This window comes from Lathamus discolor, chromosome 1, assembly GCF_037157495.1.
Source record: "Lathamus discolor isolate bLatDis1 chromosome 1, bLatDis1.hap1, whole genome shotgun sequence".
NCBI lineage: Eukaryota > Metazoa > Chordata > Aves > Psittaciformes > Psittacidae > Lathamus > Lathamus discolor.
The window spans coordinates 4314977-4336337 of NC_088884.1; the positions used below are offsets into that span (position 1 = coordinate 4314977).

Below are 21361 nucleotides of genomic sequence, written 5' to 3' on the forward strand. Positions count from 1 at the left end.
CGGTCGGCGGGTGGTGAGCGGTTGTATTCTCTTCCCTTGTTATTTCCCTTATCGTTATTATCATTGGTGGTAGCAGCAGTGATTTGTGTTATACCTTAGTTACTGGGCTGCTCTTATCTCAACCCGTGGGAGTTACATTCTTCCCATTCTCCTCCCCATCCCTCTGGGAGCGGGGAGGAAGAAGCGGGGGGGGGGAGTGCGAGAGAGACTGCATGGCTGACTGAGTTTGAACCACTGCACCCATGGATTGACTTCAGCAGTAAGGTAAGGTGGTGGGAAGGAGACCTTCAGAGAAGCCAACATGAAAAGCTGCTTGGCCAAAGCCACTGCTTTGCTCTTGAGGGCTGAACTGTCGCATCACAGCAGCCCTGACCTCCTTCCTCCAGCCCTGCCGCAGAGCTGCTGCTCAATGTGTCTGGGGGACAGATTTATTCATTAAGACCTTGCAGAAGTTCCTCCCCATGCTTTTCACCCCAGAAAGATGAATCATCCCTCGCTGGCTTTTCCTGGAGGACTCTACTCCAGACAGCTTGGGAAGTAGCAAGGACATGAGCCCACAGGGCAGGAACTGAGCTTTATTCAGCTTGATGGCTTGTCTGCACAGAGGTACTCATGAAAATTAATCTACAATTAAAAGAAGGTCTGATTTCAGAGTGGATTAGTCCAAGTGCACACAACCCACCAGGTGGCCACTCTTGTTTGGCTGGAAATCAGCCCTCACTTCATTTAGCCCAAATGAAGTAGGTTCAATCAAATTAAAGTCTCCTTAGCTCTGAAAGCTGATGAGGGGGAGCTGGTGCAGTGTCAGAAGGTTAATTCAGGAGAAATCTGGTGATGGTGCCCACCTAAACAAGCCTCTAAATGTCCCATTGGGCACTAACACTGACCAAACATCAGAGATGGGGCACTCCTCCCTTGGCAGCTGAAGTTGGTCTTCCCTGATTCCTGTACATAGAAAGCTCTGATTGATGTCAGATTTGATGTTACATCAGCAGCTCTTGCTGTTTGGCCAGTTTTTGTCATGGGGAAAAGCAGAACAATAAGAAGACAGTGGACAGACCCCACCATAGCACCGGGGAGTGGGTGCACGGTGCAGCAGGGTCCATCCACTGTCTGCTGTCTTCTAGGATGGGACAATGCAAGTGTACAGAGAGGCAATGTGGGTTTACCCATCCATAGCAAGAAGCAGTCTTGCTGGGCGGCATGGGGAGACTGAGTTCATCACCTTGCCCTCCTCTCTAGCTGGCTGGGCTCATATCTGGGTTCATACTGAGCAGTGTTGGAAGGAGTTGGCCTTGAGCTACTCATGCTGCCAGCTGAACCTCTGCCAGCTGGCCAGAACCAGGGGAGAGTTGTCACATCTAATGTCACTCAAGTTAGGCGCTGTGCATCAGCGATGTGTCTAGACTCTAACCGTGAGAGATGAGGGGCACAGGGGTCCTGCAAAGCAAGAAACACAGAATCATAGAATGGTTTGGGTTGGAAAGGACCTGAAGATCATCCAGTTCCCACCCCCTCACATTAGCCCGTGTCATCCAAGGCTCTGTCTAACCATGCAGATCTCCTGTGGGTAGGTTTTGCAGCCAAAAAGCCTACTACTTTTCATGTAAGTATCACACTAACTCTTGTAATGAAGAAGAGGAGCAGAGGGATTAAGACCCTTCTTGTGGCTGAGGCTCTTTCTGAAGGGGAAGAGTCAACCCCAAACCTAAACAAGGACTATTGGCTTCTCTGTGACCTCTATTGGCTTCTCTGTAACGTAACAACCCAACAGAGCCAGGCCACAGAGGGGCATTAAAGCTGGCATTAGCAGCAAGGGATCTCATACCCAAACTTTTGCCATCAAACTGAGGATGCCACCTTCAGCTGGGGGCCTAGCATGGAAGACATCCAAGCTGCAGCCCTAAGGGGCAGAAAAGGAGACGAAAGGCTCCAAACCTAGCAGAATAAGAAGACCTCAGCCTGCTCACAGGCAGCTTTGGTAAAAAGGGAAAGAAATGGAGCTGTGTGACTGGAAGGTCAGTTTGTGCTGGCACGCAGCACCACTGTGGTATTTCAAAGTGCTGTCCCCCGTTCTTGCACCTCCCTTTCCTCCACACCTCCCCTGAAGAGTTACAGCAGGAATCACCCTCCTGCAACAGCCTCAGCCTTCTCCTGCCACCGAGGCTTTCAGTGGGGATGCTGCCAGCCCCCAGCGCTCAGGGCAGGACCAAGAGGATGCTTGTCCACCCGGAGGGCAGAAAGGGCCAGCGGAAAATCGATGGCTCCGAGGCGATAAGAGTTGAAGCCTCACCCTCCTTTGTGCGCCCAGCACCTCCAATGAGTCACCATCCAGCCCAAATTTACGCCCTCCGGCAAGAAACTTTATACTTAACCTTTTCGGAGTCATGAGTCAAGTTGCCTTCCCCAGCCCATTCATGCATCACCCACCACTGAGACAGGATGGACCCAAAGATGATGACTGAACATGTCTTGGACTGGACTAGATGATCCTTATGGGTCACTACCACCTTGAGACTGTTTATGAATCTATGATCTTTGGTCCATAAAGACTCAAAAGTGCTGTGATGTCTCAGAATCATTAGGGTTGGAAGGGATCTCTGGAGACCATCTAGTCCAACCCCTCTGCTAAGGCAGAGCCAATGTCAAGTGGCTAAAGACACATGTTATGCCAAGTGATGTAGAAGCCACCTCCACGAGGTACTGATGGCTTCCTCAAGCATCCATCCTCTCTAAGTAAGTCCGTAACTCTCTAAGCAATTTTGGGTGATTCCTAGTTAAATACCCACTCCCCAGTGCCATCTCCTTTGCTGCTATGTTGAGGACAGGTTTTCTGCAGCACATCTGGGACATTTGAGAACCTTCACCAACAGAAAAGCTGCCACTGTGTGCCCTTCACCCCATGTTTTTACAGAAGAACCCAGCTGGATGGCAGGATCCATCCCTCTGCTGTACTTAGTCCCCCATGACCTCGGCTAGCCAAGGTTACCAAGCCAGCAGCCTGGAGATTTCCTGTTAGCGCCGCAAGGAGGGCTCCACATTTCCTTGGGATCCTTTGTGTGTCGGTGCTATTTTGGGTCCCACCTCTTTTCCTTCAGCTCCCAACCCACATCTCCCTCAGGGTGGGGCCTTCCCGGATAATTCAGAGCTCTATATATACACATGCATATACGTATGCACCTACATACGCATGCGAGTTGAGCCTTCGGGCATCGGGTGGACATGGGGGACTTGGCAGGAGGCTCGGTGCTATTCTTTAGGTGGGGAGAGCCTAGGAAGGGAAGGACACAGCTAACCCTCCCTCCTATTCAAAACTATTTAAAGACTGTCTGGCACAGAGCAGCTTTCCCACCAAATGGCTCCAGTGACGATCTGGCTTTACAGGCTGCGTAATCTGATCAACTTCTATTGTTGGCAAACTCGTAATTGCCTCATTATTTAACTCTCCTGAAACAGTCGGGTTTACACAAAAAAAAGAGAATATCCATTTTTGCTCTTTTCTTTTGGACTTATTTTGTTTTTCGAGAGCACTGGGACTCAGTTTCCATTTGAAGAACTGTTCTTCAACAGCTCCTGCTCTTCCCCTCCTTAAAGTAACACGCATGATCACAGGCATGATAACACTGATGAAAGGCACAAACAGTAAGAGATGACCTTTTCCAGTGCTACACTAGCACAGGATTCTCTAGCACAGCATATTTATTACGCAATGGTCTCTTATGTGTAGTTGTGAGCAGCACAAGTGGAGGAGCTTTAACCATTTCCCCCCAGAGACGAAGGATGCTCGTGTAAGCGCTATGCATTGGCTCGCATCCTTGCTCAGCCACAACCCTCTGAAACAAGCCTGGTTCCATTTCTTAACCTCTCCCTGCCTCAGTATCCTCCGTCCCTACATGCAAGAGTGGATAGATTTTGGATAGAGGAGCTGTCTTCATTTATAAGCTGGTCTAGCACCTTTCTAACCGGGGCCCCAACTTTGGTTAGGTGCCAGAGCAATACAAATAATTACTAATAGTAATCCCCAAGAGAGTCTATTACATTATGGTTCAGCTTCCTCCCAAACAATTGCTCCTCTTCCTTGCTTTGTATGTTCTTCAAAAGAAGCGGCTGCTGTGCTTTAGGGCTGGGACACCAGCCGTGGTAAACATACACCCAGCGTTCCTGCTCCGCTGGGCCTGGGCAGCAAAGAGAAGATAAATCTGATTTAAGACAATCACATTGTGGGCAGGGAAAAAGACTCAAGGGTTTAATGGAAATGGCAACCTAGCAGCACTAAACAGCGTTTATCCTGAGAAGTCCCTTTGGGCACATTTATTCACTGTTTACAGGATGATCTTATGCAGAATGGCAATAAGAACAAGAAACGTCAAGAGAAGAAGTGCCCGCTGGTCTCTGTGCTCAAAACGTCATTCAGAGAGTGGTAGAAGGTCTCAACACTGCAGGAGCACTGAGCGGAGGGAGGTAGAGATTTACTGTGAACACGTAGATGGCCAGTACTTGGACACTTCCCTGCTTTCTACCTATACTGCAGGCGCCCAAAAGATGCATAAAGGGAAAGATGACCCATAAATGAGAAGAAAAGGTCCCCTGGTCCACAGCCAGTCCTGCGCTGAGATTGGCCCATCCACTGGGTGTATGGGTCAGGCAAATTATCTGTCAAATACACAGGGTATAGGAGCACCCCAATGCTATAGGTTAAGGTGCAATATCAAACTCCTATGAGAGCTGGGAACCCAAAATGTCAAGTGTACAACAAAAGGTGGGATGGCAATGCAGAGAGGCCATCCACAACGGTATGAGCTGGGTCACTTTAGAGCGGAGTCAGCTTTGGGTGGGCTCTCTTGAGGCCCTTGAGTCCTCATTCAGTTAGCTTGCTCTGAAACACACGGTGGCACATCTCAGAGGAGGTTTTTCCATTGCCAGGACTTGGAATTTAGGCCTACACAGCAAGTAGCAAGGTGGAGAAGGAAAACGGGTCTCACTTATTAGTTGGCCAACTGGCCTGAGTTAATGCTTATGAAGAACAATGTGCATTTTGGTCACCCCTTCCAAGATGGAGCCTCCAACGGCTTTAATTAGTCGATTAAACGTGGCTTTGTCATAGGAGATGAGACACAACCGGGATCAGCCAGCTGGGCTCTTGGCTGCTGAATGACATTGTCTTTCCAGCCCAATGACCTCATTGTTATGACTCAATAGGGGAACAATGCTGTCCACCCAGCAGCCCAGCAAGGAGTGAGATTCCTGCATGGTTTCAGATGAGCAGAAGAGCATTGGGAAGTTATGAGATGTCTCTGGGTTGGGGATTAGGGTTGTTAGGGTTAGGGTTAGGGTGCACTCTGTGGTAGGTTTAAATGGCATGGTTACATGCTGAGAAATTCTAGCAAAAATTATAATACAAACATAGCATGAAACAGTGTCAGATTCAGCTCCCAAAATCTCCCTGGACAAGTAGGTCCAGGTAGGGAGTTTGAGCATCAAGGGCTTCGCTGGTTAGGCAGGAAAATCTTAGTGGAAAGAGAAGCTTGCAGCCCTCAAGTGCAGGGTTATCTGGATGGAAAAGACCTCTTTTCCACCAGGGAAACGTCACCTTTTGAGATCAGAGCTTCACTGCTACCAAAACCCATCTCCCCATGGCAGCATCTGGAGGTTGTGCCTCAGGGCAGGCCATGGAAGGGCAGGGGAAGGGAGCAAAGGAAACAGGAAGGAAGAAGGAGCTGCATCCCCTCCCTGCTGTTAATCATCCTCCTCTTTCTTCTAAGAGAGGCTGGCAGGTCTGCAAGCCCCACAATGGGCTCCCACCTTGCAGGGGACCCAGGAGGTGACCTGCTCTGGGGGGTAGCAGGGGGATGCAGGACTGGGCTTCATGATAATATCCAAGTTACTCTGCTCCTGGAAAGGCAGACACTGGATCCTACTTTTGGCTCAGCAGTGAAAGTCTGGTACATCAGGTTGGGAATTTCCTTTAGAAAACCAAGCTGGAGTCACAGTGGGGTTGGAGATGGGAGGAGAGGGCAGGGACCAGAGGTCAGGTCCATGACGGAATCCACAGAAAACCATCTGAGATAAAATGTGTGTGAGTGCGAGGGCGCTGAACTGGGATTCAGTGGATGCTACTGGTAAACCTGGAGCTGGGGAGCAAATATGGGGAGGCTGAGGGAGAGCAAATGCAGCCCCATGCTGGAGATGTGCTACACTGGTGAAGGCTGCAGCTACGTGAACAGCCCTGTCATGTTTGTAAGTGATCACTTTCAAATCAAGCATGGCTTTTCTGCAATAACTACCCTATTTCATGAGATACAAGAAAAAGAGTCCCTGATTATAGAAAGGCAGAAGAGAGAACTGAAAAATCCCCACACAGACTACAAATCCAAAGGATAAAGGGCATAAAGCCACTGCAAGGAGCTAATGAGCCTATTAAGAAAGGATACTGAAGGAAGAATCATCTCTTCTTGTCAGACAGGACCATATCACTGTGAGGGTGCTGAGGCGCTGGCACAGGGTGCCCAGAGAAGCTGTGGCTGCCCCATCCCTGGCAGTGTTCAAGGCCAGGTTGGACACAGGGGCTTGGAGCAAGCTGCTCCAGTGGAAGGGGTCCCTGCCCATGGCAGGGGGTTGGAACTGGCTGATGTTTAAAGGTCCCATCCAAACCAAACTATGAAGTGACTCTGTGATTTGGAGAAGCACAATTAAATACACAAAAAGACCCCCCTGTTGCCCTAAGCCCCATCTCATGCTGACATCAAGGCCTGGATTCTGATGACCATGGAGGCAAGAAAAGCTGATATCAACAGCAAATAGCAACTTTCAGCAATTCTTACTGATAACTCTCAGTAGTTGATTGCCATATTATTGCTTTAAATAATTCATAACTTGCAAGCCTCTGTACTCCAGACACTGCTCTCTGGTGCAAACATATTCCTGGTCCCCGTTAACTGCCATTGCTCTGCTTGTCCATCACCCACTTCTTCCAGTATCCAGACCTCATGGATGGATCTCATCTCACGGATGAGAGGCTGAAATGATTGAATGATGCATAAACAAGCACCAGGTCCTTTGCCCAGCAAGTTCTGCACAGCACAGTGGCCAGATAAGTAGGACACACATGCTGGAAGCCAGGCATTGCATTGTGAGACTATGGATGGAGCAGATGGCCAAGCCCTGTGCTGTTGCAGGAGCTGAACCAGCTCTCCCAAGCAAAAGCGGAAGAGTGTTGGAGAAAAGCAAGAAGTGGAGCAAATCCCCATTGTGCAAACATGGAAACAGCCCAGATGCATGGAGGGCTGAACCTACCTGTGATGGAGATGAGTTACAGCAGCAGGACATTGGGCACTGCAAGCGCAGACTCTCACCCCAGGAAGCTGGCTCAAATCCTGATCCAACCAGACCCAAAAGCTGATATTTATTAATGTGAAACAAATGCATTACTACTAGTAATTCCTATATTACCAAGGACAGGGCTCCTCCTTTCCCTGCTCTTGGTAGTTTCATGGCGACAGCCATGGATTGAACAGGCTAGACCCTTTGACTTTGGGAAGTCCTGTGAGGCCTGGGTAGCCCCAAGTTGCACCAAGTAATAAGCCATTCCCTGCCTTTTGTAAGGAGGAGTATGGGAAATCTGCCCACAAGCACCTCACACACATCTGTCCATCTCGGTACAGAACAGTCTTGTTGCCTAAAGCAGGAGCTGAGAGATCTGAGAGTCTTTCTCTGCCTCTATGAAGTAAATTCCTGCGGCAAGAATACTTTCCCCACTTCAAAGACAGGCTGTGAGCATCTGCTGTCATCAGATGTGGGCAGAGGCAAAATCTGATTAACCCTTGCTCCCTCCTGTCCCTCCATGGGGTGCATGCCTCTGCTCTGAGGCAAAACCCTTGCAGAAACAGCTTGTGGGCTGCACTTTTCTTACCCTTCCCCTGCTGTGATGAGCATCAGCCTTCAGGATGGGAGTAAATAAATAAAGTGCAATCCTAAAAGCGCTTTCCAAAACCCAGCTTCAAAGCCAGTTCACCCACAGAGGTTTCCCAGCGCTTCTCCCACTCACCCATCTTCATTATCAGCCCCCTTCTTCCAGCGCCTCCGGGTACCGGTTTTCCTAGCCAAGATGGAGATAAACCCTTGCCCCCAAACTGCTTCTGAGCTGGATTATTATAGGGAAACCCTTCCCTGCAAGGCCAGCTGGGCTGTGTTCACTGCTCTCGGGGCGCCCATTCCCAAGGAAAGCAGCTTACATCCCAGCATCGCTGCTGCCGTCCCCCCGAGCGAGCCCCTTCCTAATCAGATTGGAGCGGCCCTGCCAGACACGCAAAAAGCTCTCATGGAAGACAAAGAGTAGAGCTGCAGCCCTCCTCCACCAGCTCAAACACAAATACAGCCCCGAAATAGCCGGCATTCCTTTGGCACGCTGTCCCCAAGTATTTTGCATCAAATCCGCAAGACACACGCAGCTTCTTCTTTTGGTGGTTTCCTGGCTTTTGTTGTTTTTCCAAGCAGATTTTTGCAGGTTACCTTACTGGGATTATTAGTGGGTTTTTCTGTGCAAGAGCATAGCTGAGATAATAGAGAGTTATACGCACTGGGACCTCAGCAACCACCACGCCAGAGCTTGGGTTTGGGTTTTGTCCAAACAAGCTCTCTGCAGTTCCCTCTTGACTTTCTCGCTAATAAGCATCATGCCAGGACTCCGTACTCGTCCTGATGCCTATCCAGTTGTTCACAGCATGTCCTGCAATGACAGAAGGTTCTGCACTGGTCAGGGAGTGAATGCAGAGGGCCCCGCAGGAGCAGGAACTGCTGGTGAGGCCGATAAGATGATGATGAGATGCTGTAATATCCATTCCTAATGTGATCAGGGGATGGAGAGCCCTGCTCCTAGTGGCTGTGCCACTAAAACCCCTCTAAGATCCCCAAAACATCACCCTGCTGTTAGCTCCCCATGTTTCATAATAGAAACACAAAAAAGATGGATATTATTTTAAGCAGAAATAAGTCTTTCATTTATCAACCCATCAGTTTGGGCTTCAGTGTTTCCTTCCCTAACCCACAAAGGGCATTCATAAAGGGCTGTAAAAAGTACACATTGACCATGAGGTCCCCTGCTTCTCTTGCTGCCAACCCAACCTCATGTGCCCACCATGATTTGGAGGACACTGACAAGGGGAACATGGATAGTGATGGGTGCTTTGTTGTGAAGTCCACAGTGGTGGTTGTATCAGCCATCCTTGTCCTCATTAGGAATAGCTTAACACCACCCAGTCAACTATCAGCCTTCTCCTGGTTGGAAAACTCCACAGAAAACAGGGATCTGGTGAGATGGTAAGTTATAGGCCAGACTTTGATAACCACTCACCATGGCAGAGCTTCTCTGGAGCATAACTATCATGGGATAGTGCTCCTCCTAACAGCTTGAGAAGGAGTTGGCCTAATGAAACACAGAGTGAGGACTGCAGATCTGGCCCATCTGCATGATGCTAGTGCATCCTCTGCCTTGAGCTGGGCTGAACTGTAGCATATCAGACGACTTTATCAACCTTAGCTGATGTGTTGTAGCAGAAGCAGATGTGTCCACACTGTGGAGGTGATACCTCAATAGCTATAATGGCTATGGGCAAGAACATCGATAGCAGGAGTGGCAATTGCAACCATCTCAGTGGCAACGGTTGCTCGCAGCAGCTTCCTGCCTAGTGAAGATGCCCTTTGAAAAGGGCCTCCTATGGTGAGGAGCTCAAAACACTGCACCAAGAACATGTCTGTTGTCAAGAGGTTTGGGTTTTATCCTTCTTCTTTTCCCCTCTGGTGGTTGCCTTAAACTGCAATGTTTTATTTGTTAAGCTTGTTGGAGAAAGCAAGGAGATGCATCTAAATAAGCTGGACAAGAGGATCCAGGCTTCACCAGGTTCTGCAGAATGGTCTATTAATAGTGATTTACTTTGGAAAGAAGAGGGGGGATTGAGTTTATCACTCCCACCCTCCCCACACTCTCATGATAGGCATGCAGTGTAGATGGATGGAGGTCCACCAGGACCTGCTAGGCTATGTTTCTCTCTTGGACACAAGGATCGCTCTAAGCTGGCCTCATACCATTGGGAGAGGCTGTGCGCACTGTCATGGGCCTCAATCCATCAAAGCCAAATCTCTTCCTAATTTGTGAAAGACCAAAATGAAGATTTAATCTATTGCATGCTAAACCCAACTAAGGACACCCATGGCTCTTGGAGAACTTGGGTTTTCCAACACTAAACAGGACTAGATTTGGATGTGAGACAAAACCTAGGCAGGCAATTAAAGGAAGCTTCGTTAATTCTTGCTTTTCTTTATTACAGTTCCTGTCTGTTCATGCTGTGGGCAGATATCCAGGGTATCCAGATACTAAGTGTGGGGTTCGCCTTCAGTTAGGTGGGCAAAAGTTATATATACTCTAGGATATAAATCTCAGCTACCCATTTACGTTCCCTTTGCAGCTCAAGGAGAGACACAATCAGCCGCTCCAGCAACAGTTAATCCTAAACCACAAAAACAAGTGGAAACTGGCAGCTGAAAACCAAAATTGCTTCTTCCCCCCTTTTAAAGAGTAAAAGTGAGTTTTAAAAGAACGATTCCTGTTTATTCAAAACCCTTGAGGGACACAAACTGGTTCATTTCAGTCACTTAATTCCGTCAAAGACCGATGCTTGAGATTTGCTCAGTGAGGTGTTTAGCATTAAACTCAAAGGTATGTTGAAAAGTTTATGCCATAGGTAACCAGGCCCTTGGCTACCTGATGTCTCTTAAAGGAATTTTAAATGCTGTTTTGCATCTGTCAGTTTAACAGATTTCCTCTGCAGGTAAAGAGCGATTGCCACCAACAAGCCCCAGATCAATTAGGCATCAAAACAGAGCAGTAGCAGGCTATAGAACAGCTTAAACAAATACGTTTGTAGTGTGTCCACCTGGATAGAAAACACAGCTGAAAACCAAAGAGGGGGGTGTAAATCTCCAAGTTCTACAATAAGCAACTGGGGAGAATGAGCCCTGATGAAGGGCTGTAGTTATGAATCGTAAATGAAAAACATGATTAAAATCAAATAATTCAAATTAAGGCTTTCTTCTTCTGTATTTTAAATGGTGATTAAAATTCATAAATTAAGCCACATCAATTTCAATCAAAGCACCCTGTCATAAAAGGAGGTTTTGAACCCTTTGTGAGGCTTTAATGAGAAAAAAAAAGGACACTCTTCTGTTGAATGCAGTTGATGGGGTTTATTGGTGCAATTTCTGGGTCGGAACTATCTTAGGAGCCTACAGAATTGCATAGACTGAGAGTCTTGAGGGCTTTTTTTTGAGCTGTCTGGGAAAACTCAGGAAACAAGATGATTTTCTATACTAAGGTGGTGTAATAAGCTCAAAACTTACTTTTCCACAGTATTCCACATGACTGTTCAGGGCAGGAATATTTATCACTTGTGCCAAGAGGTCAGCATCTCTCCTTGTTTTTTTGGCATGGGAATTACCCCGAGGCTTGGGCGAGTGTGGAGGTGATGGTGAGCTGAGACTAACTCCTGCATGCTTGAAAAGTAGGGTTAAAGGTGTGATTTTTACTTCATGGCTTTAAGCCAATGCGATACCATGTCCTGTTTTGCTTATGTTTTGTCCCAGTTGTCTCCTGGCTGGATCAGGAGCCCCATGGGAATTGCTGGTTCATCCCATTTTCAGCACACACATCACTGCTGCCCAGCTTTGCCTTGCCACATGGGATCTTGGTGTGCCTACACCATTGCTTTGCTTTGGTATCAATTCATATGCCCTTTGAAAGAGGCAGTGAAGAGAACGAACATTTCATAGCATTGTGTCAAACCAGATCAGGGGGCTGATGCATCTGAAAACTGAACCAATGTTAGAAGAAAGAATTAGAAAAAGAGGAAAATAAAACAAGAGGGGGTCATTTCATGCTTTTACTGCATTTTGCTGCTCTCTCCACTTTGCTAAGAAAAGCCCATGGGGACAAATGTTTACTCCTTTATTTGTTATTTTAACCTGTGTAGGCTCTGGAGCCGCATCAGGTCACCAGCAGCTACAGTGGGGGACGATGGCTGAAAACATGCATGAATGGGAATGCTGGGTTTGGAGTCGTGCAATCACAGCGTGGTTTGAGGGTGCTCCTTATTAGCTGGCCCAGTGCCTGGTAGAAAACTTGCTTCCCTTACCTGTGCTTTAAATATTTTTTCTGTTGCTTATTAAATCGAAAATATCCAACAAGGTCAACTTTAATTCTTTAATTCCAGATATATATATATATTTATATATACACTATATATATCCAGGACATTGGTTACCTGATGCTATTCCAGTATAACGCCTGCAAACCACATCCGTGCTGGGGAGCACAGTGCATCCCTTTAAATACTCTGCTTTTTCTCCTAGTCAAGCATACAGTATCTCGATAAGCAGCATATAATAGTCACCCTGAGACCTATCCAATTCCCACAGGCTGCAGCAGGATCATTTTCACTTTCCCATTTTTTTCTCCCCATTTGCGTACGTGGTGGAATGTCTTATCTCACCCTCCTGCTTTAGACTCCAGGGAAGAGAAAAACTATTGCTATTAGGTTTCAAAGGAGGACTTTCTCAAACACAGTTTCTCCAAACCCTTCTTGCAGAGTCTTTCAAGTCCCCTTTGACAAAGTTGGAAATCTGGCTTTTTCTCTTTGCCACTCAGAGTAAATGTCTGACAAGGTTGTCTTCTCATTTCTCTACAATGGATCTAATAGATATTTAATCACTACAGCTCAACTCCAAGCCAATTTTTACCTCCTCCTCCAGTTAAATTTACTAAAATCAATTAAGGATGAGAGGGAAAATTTCAGCCTTTGCCACTAATAACTAAGGCCTTATTCTTCCCCTGCAAAATGACCTTCCTCCTCTGTTTCACCAGTCTCAGGAGCCACGTGGCATAAGACCAAAGCTCCCTGCACACAGAGCTTGTAAGACAGAGGAAAAGCCACTGGATTAATCCAATTTTTATTAAGGATGCTAAGAATATGAGCCAGACCTCAAGCAACATAGAAAATGGGACTAACTCAGAAATAAAATATAAGCTTTTTCCATTTTGGAGGAGGTTTTAATGCAAATCGTGTCTGCCCTTTTCTAAGGCATCTGACCTGTACCTGCCTTCCAACACAGACCTAAATCTTTAGGTTTTTTAAACCTAAAGACTGCATTCTTCTTATTGGCCTTTCCATTTTGCAGCCTTTAGGGTGCACTCCTGACCCAACACCAAGAAGTTCTTCCAAATCCTGAAAACCAAATCTTTTTGACCTTTTTAAACAAATAGAGATACTGTTATGCAACATAAGTGCATTCAGGGGCAGATCCTGGGTATTTCCAGTGTAACATCAGACCCTGTTAGGTAGCATGTATGGAGACAAGCATCTCTAGGGGCTAAGTCATCCCAAAACACATCAACATTGCCTTCAGAAGATGCCCATTTCTCTCTGACTAACAGCAGCTGGATTCCAGAACGACTCAGCTCCAACCTCAAACAACTTGGTTACGTATCCCAACCTACACAGCATTACCTTGGGTCCTTCAGTGGGAGGCAAAAGCAACTTGCCCACAACTGCAGAAGAGCTGGTACCACCAGGACTCCCAATTTTCCCTTTCTCTGCAAGGCAGCTCATTCCAGCTTGCCCAGATGGGGGCCATTTCTCTTTCTGCTGTCACCCAGCCCCAGTATTACACCGAGACGAGGGACCTTGGACATTGGAAGCCAAATCTCAACTGGCATGTTGTCGTCCTGCAGCTGGTTTATTGCAGATGCACATTGCAAAGCAGCTTAGTCCCAATAGCCCTAAATAAATCATAGAATCCCAGACTGGTTTGTGTTGGGATGGATCTTAAAGCTCATCCAGTTCCAACCCCTGCCATGGGCAGGGACCCCTTCCACTGCAGTAGCTTGCTCCAAGCCCCTGTGTCCAACCTGGCCTTGAACACTGCCAGGGATGGGGCAGCCACAGCTTCTCTGGGCAACCCAGAAAAGGTTCATTCCCCCTTGTTACCCCTTCTGGTCTATGCTGGGCATTGAGGCATTGCACCGAGTTAATTTTAACAAGTCATTTGCATTCTCCTGCCTCCTTGCAACATTTTGTCACCAAACTGTCACCAGCGTCTGCTGCGTGGTGCTGGCCTACAGCCATGGGATGTACTTAATCTATGGGACAGAAAAGGTGCCTGCAATATGCAGAGCAGAGCGTGCTGCAAAGATGCAGAGATTTACAAAGCTGCCATGTTTAGTGATGAGGAAAACATCAGCAAGAAGAGTTGGGACCCAATAAACAAATGATCATTTGAGGATATTGATGCCATTGGGGTTTGGAGTAACTTTACCTCTTGAAGTAGAGAGGGTTTTTATTTCTTTAGGGTTGATGGGACATTCTGGTATTTGCTGGTTCAATAGCTTTCAGCAATATTCAGTACTGAAGGCTGACTCTGAGACACAGTAAGGCTCAATTCAAGTGAATATGTGCATGAACCCCTAAATAACACGCCACAGAGCTTTGCCTAGAAGGCAGTAATGCTACTACTGGTTCTTTCCATGACTCCCCAGGCACTCACTATTTCTAGCACTATTTGCAATTCAAAGCCAGCAGCTAAGGTGAAGCAGGCTAAATCTCAAAGAAACCTGGAGACATTTAAGGCCAGGCTGGATGCGGTTCTGGGCTACCTGATATACTTCAGAATGCCTGTTCTCATTGCAGGGGGTTGGACTAGATGAGCTTTGAAGGTCCCTTCCAAGCCAAACTGTTCCATGATTCTGTGAAACCTTCTCCCTTAGCTGGGGATGGAGGAGAGGACACTGATACCCATGACTTGGAAGTGTAGCTAGAAGAAGACTAGCGCTGCAGCAGCATGGCCCCACATTCTCACACTGTAAAGGGGTAGAAACCAGAAGTGCGAAGTCAGCAACTTCTCCTGAATCACAGCAGAGAGCCCGGCTCCAAACTTATCAAGTGTCATGATAAAAATGTCCCTTGTCACTTCTCCCCATGCAGCATCATGAGGTTGCTTCTGGCCATGGAAAGCTGTTGTTGCATTGCAGGCTCCTGTTCATCAAGTCTTTGTTGATGCTATTTGCACGGCAGCAGCCCCAGAGATCCCAACTGAGAGCATCTCCCCGTCTGTAGACACTCACCACATGGTCTCTCCACCAAACAGCACACAGTATAAACAGATGCAATGCAAAATAGAGAGAGAAACTGTGGCATAGCCAGTCCTTTAAACAGCATTTCAGCTCTTTGGTTCATAGCATATCATATATGATTTAATTACGGTAACAAGGAAGATCATTGTCTCCTCAGCTCTGTCTACCTTTTCAAACAGGGCTGTTAAGCTCAAAAGTAACACATTTTCAGGCAAAAGCTAATCCCAGTGCTTAGACACCTTGAAACTGGAGCTGTGGCATGGGCAGAGCACATCCCTTCTGCCTCTACTCTGTTTTAATTGGATCTCCATATTCCTCAAGGGCCTCCTGAGCAAAGCACCACAAGGCTTCAGCCCAGCCTACAACACACAAACATGCAATTAGAGCTGCTGGCACCCAACAAAGCACAGATGAGCTGACCCCATCCCTCCCAAAGAACAAAGAAGCAACAGGAGACAGCACCTCATCCCGTGGTGTGGGACGCCATCACACTGGGCAGTTTGGGGAAAAAGATGTGTTTTAAGGTTAAGCCCCAATGGCATGTGGAAAAGGTTTTGGGGGAGATGCATTGTGCATCTCCAAACCCCATTGTGCAGTAGGACCCGCAAGGCCCCCATGCAGAATTAGTTTTGAGCTTGGTTGTCTCACAAGCTACAAGTCTCTTCACCAGGGGTTGTAGTGGTAGGACAAGGAGTAATGGGTTTTAAGAGTGAATTTGCTTGGCAATCCCAAGACCACTGCATCTCTGCAATGTGGATTATGCATCAAAGCACTGGGGTTAGTGGTGAACTGAGCCCAGGTAGCTGTAGAGCAACAAATGCCAGATGACTGCATGGTTTAGAAGTGAAAAAAAGCAAGGTTGGGTCAGGTCTCTGTGAAGGAAAGGGCAGGCATTGCAAGAATTCCAAAACAACATCCTTAGGTGGAGGTTGGCCAGTTATGGGAGAAGCTGTGCACGTAAACAGGCTTTCGAGAAGGAAGTTGGCAGAAGTGTGTGAAAAGGCCTCAGATGGGTTGTGAGATCTCACATGCCTGCACACGGGGAACGGACCAAACTGGGCTACCCGGATTCCTGCAAAGGGCAAACCCTCTCATGACGCTGAGGTTGGCTGTGGAGCAAGACTGAAGGTGAGGTGGATGCTCAGGCTGCATGTTTCTGCCTATGCGTTGTTCCCCATCAGATCAACAGCCAGAAAGGAAGAATTTTTTGTGCCCCCGTGGGTGCATTGTTCACTACGTGCTTGGTCCTGCTACTGCTTGGACCACTTGGAGATGTAGTTACTGAATGCAGCTGGGGCTGGGGCTAGAGAAGCACAGAGCAGCTCAGCTGGATGTGGTGAAAAAGGTTAGATTTAGGTTATATATTAGGCAGCAGCTCTTCCCTGTGAGGGTACTGAGGCGCTGGCACAGGGTGCCCAGAGAAGCTGTGGCTGCCTCATCCCTGGCAGTGCTCAAGGCCAGGTTGGACACAGGGGCTTGGAGCAAGCTGCTCCTGTGGAAGGGGTCCCTGCCTGTCAGGGGGTTGGAACTGGATGAGCTTTAAGGTCCTTTCCAACCCAAACCAATCTGGGATTCTACAGTAGGATCTCTTCACCCCAGAGCATCACCCTATAAGGATGAAGCCGCATTTGCCTCATCCTCCCTGGCCCAGAAGAGCACCACAGGGCTCTGGCTGTTGCAGTGGGTCCTTAGAGATGCAGCAAAGGGGTCACGCAGCCACCATCATGGAGAAGGGGCAAAATTCAGGGCAGGTATGAGCAGGTGGGATGAATGGGGTCCTGCACCTAACCCCAAACATCTCCTCTCAGCTCTTGTACAGCAATATAACACCCAGAATAACACGAGGGGGCTATTGCACAGCCTGAGGGATCCTCGCTGGCTATAATCAACCTCCATCAGTCTCCACTGCCTGAACCCCAAAGCACCCCAGAACTCGTGTCAACAGGCTTAGGTCTTTCAGAGGGTGCAGATGGGAAGAGAAAATGCATGATTTACAGGGCAAATAATAACCCAAGCACAACCGCAGCCTCCCTGCAAGTGCTGAGAGCAGATATTTCCAGCCAGTCTCCCATCAACGACAACATGAATGATCACCATCCTCCTCCTCATAAGCCTTTAAAGCAACTCTCTGGAATTAAATCAGTGTCTTGCACGGTTCCAGCTCCTTTCATCCCAGGATCTTCAAGTGCTTTACAAACAATTCTTTAATTAAGCCTTCTAAACAGACCCTGGGGTATGGTTACTGTGTCTGCTTCACCACTGGGGAAAATCAAAGCATTGCACTGCTGAAACAGCTCACAAAAAGGTTGCAAAAGCCTTATCGAAGTTCCTCCAACAGCAAATCCATAAGGAGATATGCTCTGCTTCGATGCTGATTTTAAAACCCTCTGGTTAACAATGGTTTTTCTCCTCCTGCAGGCATGGCCCCAGTTGCCCTCCGCTGCCCGTGTCAAGATTAGTATTCAGTGGATAAAATGGGGTTTGAAAATGCACATCTTTGACAGCGTGTCTTGGACAAACACAGCTCCGGGTACCCAGGAGCCAGCACAGCTTTGGGAATGAAAAGGAGTGTTTTGGCAACAAGGATGTAAACCCCATCAATCTGTTTGCTTTGAGCTGGGCAAAGGGTTGAGCTCTGGTTAAACCCCCATCCTGCCTTTTTCTGCCCCCAGGACAGGTTGGAGCTGTGGCTCTTTTTAATCCCCTGAGAATAAAAGGTATCCTTTTTCTCTTCCTGATGCAATTTGGCCAAAATACCCCATGTGGGATAGAAGATGATGTATGGAGAAAGCATAAATAGAATCAAACGTCCTGTGAACACGCTGTAATGGATGAATTTAAAGATGTTATTTGCCCGATGTCCTGTTTGCTGCCTTTTGTACACACTGGCTGTGACTTCTCTGAGCCTGATTCCGTTCTGATTCACAGCAGGGAAATAAAGGGAGAACCTCTGCAGATACAAACCTGGGAGCTGGTGTTTCTAGTGAAGTAGCTGTACCCCAAATACCTGCTTTTAAGAACTTTTGCAGCTTTTGGCTGAGGCTGCTCTGTTGTTACCTTCTTCCCCATGATACCCAAAACCACGCTCCGAAATCCCTGCTCATGCACCCATTTCACATCCAAATCACGAGGACTCCATCCCAATTACTATTAAGATACCCCAAATCTTACAGTTTCACTTGCAAACCCAGCTTCTCCCCATTTTAGCAGGTGAATTTTGGGCTTTGAGTAGCTCAGACGACTGCAGCAGATACCAGCCCTACAGTTAAACACTGCTGGGTTCCAACCCCTACCACCGATCAAAGAGGGGTGCCTGTTTTGGGTCTCTAAGGAAGAAAACCCTGTTGCCAACGGCCAGGGAGCAAAAAAGCACCTCTAAGGAGCTTGTTTTGAAACCTCAGAGCAGCAACACATGGCAGAAAACACTGTTTCAAAGGATTTAGTACATTAATTTCCGAGAAAAATGTAATAGGATCATTTGGGAGCGCTACAGAAGCAGGTCCCACCACCCCCCTCCTGCTTAAAGCCTGTTTTGTACCAATTCCAGCCTATTTTGAAGAACAAAACCATCTGAGAAGGCAAAGTCAGCTAAACTCAGCTAAATTTTGGCCAGCACATTAAAAATTGCATTAGCAGGCCCTACTTTATGCCAACACTAATGAGGTTGAGGCTTCCTAAGTTTTAACACGAACAGAAACCTTCTCTTTTAAAGCCCAAGTTGACATCAGGGAGAGATGGGCACTTCCCACCTGCTCTTCCACCAAGCCCTGGCATTGGGAGGAGCAGGAACAAACCAGACCGACAGCGATTCTATTCTACTCTACTATATTTCATTCCATTCCATTCCATTATACTTTTTCCCATTCTACTCCATCCTATTCTGTTTCATCCCATTCCATTCTATTCCATCCCATTCTAGTCCATCCTATTCTGTTCCATCCCACCCTACTTTATTTCATCCTATGCTATCCATTCCATTTTACTCCATCCTGTTTCACTCCATAGAATCATGGATCCTATTTTACTCCATCTTATTTTATTCCATTCTATTTTATTCCCTATTTCCCCCCTCCCTCATCTTCCCTGAATATAGCAAAGAAATACCCCTCTCCTCCCTACCTTTATTCACTTTGGAAACAATCACTGCATTCCCTTTCCCCACTCCTTCCTGGCACAGTTTATGGTAATCTCTCCGATGCAACACCCCACCAGAGAACAAGACCCTTATCACCTGCAGCTCCCTTAACCCCAGCACTATCACAGGACCCCACACACTGCTTCCAATGCCATTCCCAAACATCCCCGGCATGATGCATCCTGCATGGGCCCCCATCCACCCCACACGGAAGGGTCTCCAGAAGTTTATCCTTTTTCCGATTCCAACATCAACTTCCATCAGGGAATTGCTGTTTCCCACCAGCTTTTTCCCCCTCTTTTGCCACGCTATCAGGGGTGAGAGCTCACATTCAATACACACAGCACTTGGCACACCGCATCACACAAAAGTGGACGCACCAAACCCAACCAAAGATCCCCCCCCCTTGCTCCATAGGACCCCAAAAGATGAGTGCGAAGCTCAGCACTTTGCACATCGACCTCCCAACAGCCCAAACCCCTGCCCAGCGGCTTTGTGAAGCCGGATGAAGGAGCGAAGAAGCGGCGTGTTTAGCTCACTCCGCTGCATAAAGAAACAAGCACTGCGGCTCTTGAGCCTCAAGTTGAGCTGCTGCGGACGGTTCGATGTGCTTAGTTTGTAAATAAGCAGGTAAATAAGCCTGGATTCACAAAGCGGGTGCGTACGAAGTGTCTTTTCCACCCTTCTACCCTATTTGCTCCCAACTAGCGAGTAGTAAAGGGGGAAAGAGGGGAAAGCGAAGAGGCGAGGGATGTTGGAGGGGGTCCGGCCGGCACTTACCGAGCAGCAGCAGCGGCAGCAGCAGCGGTGCCCGCATCGTGCTTCGGTGCCGTCCCCACCGCGGCTCCCGGCTCAATCCCGGCGGGGCGGGCAGGCTCTGCCCTCCCCCGGCCCCTGTCCCCCCTCCTTCGCCTTCTCCGCTGCCGGGGGAGGGACAACGAGGCCCGGCCCGCCCCAGCCTCCGCCCCCCGGGAGAAGGGGGGAGATGGAGGGAGGGTGAGAGGTTGGGGGGGCACCAAGGGGAACCCGCATCCCTCATAGGATGGGGTTTGGGGGGGGGGGATTTGGGGTTCTCAAGTGCATGGGGAGGATGTGGGGGTTTCAGTGGCATGGGGCTTTAAGGAGATTCGGGGGTTTCGTTGGGATGGGGACTAAGGGGGGGATTTGGGGTTCTTATTTGCAAGGGGGGATTTAGAGGTTTTGTTGGGATGGGGCCTGGGTTTTCTTGGGTTTTCATCAGGGTAGGAGGTTTGGAGGGATTTGGGGCGTTTTGCTGGGATGTGGGATTTGGGGGGGATTTGGGATGCTCATTGGGATGGGGATTTAGGGGAGATTTGGGGTTCTTAACTGTGTGTGGGGACTTGGGATGTTCATCAGGATGGGGATTTGGAGGGTGTAGGGCTCTCAACTGCATGGCGGAAATGGCCTGAAATCCACTTAGAAATCAGGCTGGCTTCCATGGCTTTTGGTTTTACGCTGCAATGATTGTGCTGAGAGTTAGGAGTTTAACCAGGGCAGGAGGTTTGGGGTTTTTGGGGGGGATGTGGGATTCCCCCGTGGAATTTCTCCCCTGGAATGGGATGGTGGATTTGGGGATTTCATTGGGGTTGGATTTTGGATTTTCATTGGGCTGAGGGTTTGGGGCTGTTGGAATTCCCACCTGCATTTGTGGGGGATTTGGGGTTTCAAACAGAGTTGGGACTTGTGAGGGATTGGGACTTATCATCTAGATGGGGGTTTCTAAATTGACTGTGGATTCCCAGCCACACAAGCAAGGAACTGGGATTTTCATCTGGATGGGGCCTTGGGGATCAGCTTGGGATTCCCACTAGCATGGAGGAAATTTGGGATTTTTTTCAGGATGGACATTTGGGGGTGGATTTGGGATTTTCAGCTGGGTTTGATTTGCAATTCTCACCCTGCTTTTAAATGCCATTTAAATAAATTAATGTACATTTGCATAAGATGTTTTCCAGGAAAAGTTTGGGAATGTCTGGAAGGAAACAACACGCCCAAAGGACTAAGGACAAGATTATCCTCAGATTATTGCA

General features: G+C 48.0%; 1 protein-coding gene across 4 annotated transcripts in view; it reads right to left on the reverse strand.

Moving 5' to 3' along the window:
* The window catches only part of PODXL (podocalyxin like), a 45967-nt gene extending 25771 nt beyond the window's left edge, over nt 1–20196 (reverse strand). For all 4 annotated transcript variants that reach the window (XM_065672539.1, XM_065672465.1, XM_065672380.1 and 1 more), the window contains exon 1: nt 20091–20196. In XM_065672539.1, coding sequence (XP_065528611.1) covers nt 20091–20127 — 37 coding nt within the window. In that variant the 5' untranslated portion in view covers nt 20128–20196. The remainder of the gene's footprint in view (nt 1–20090) is intronic.
* Nucleotides 20197–21361: the final 1165 nt, after the last annotated feature.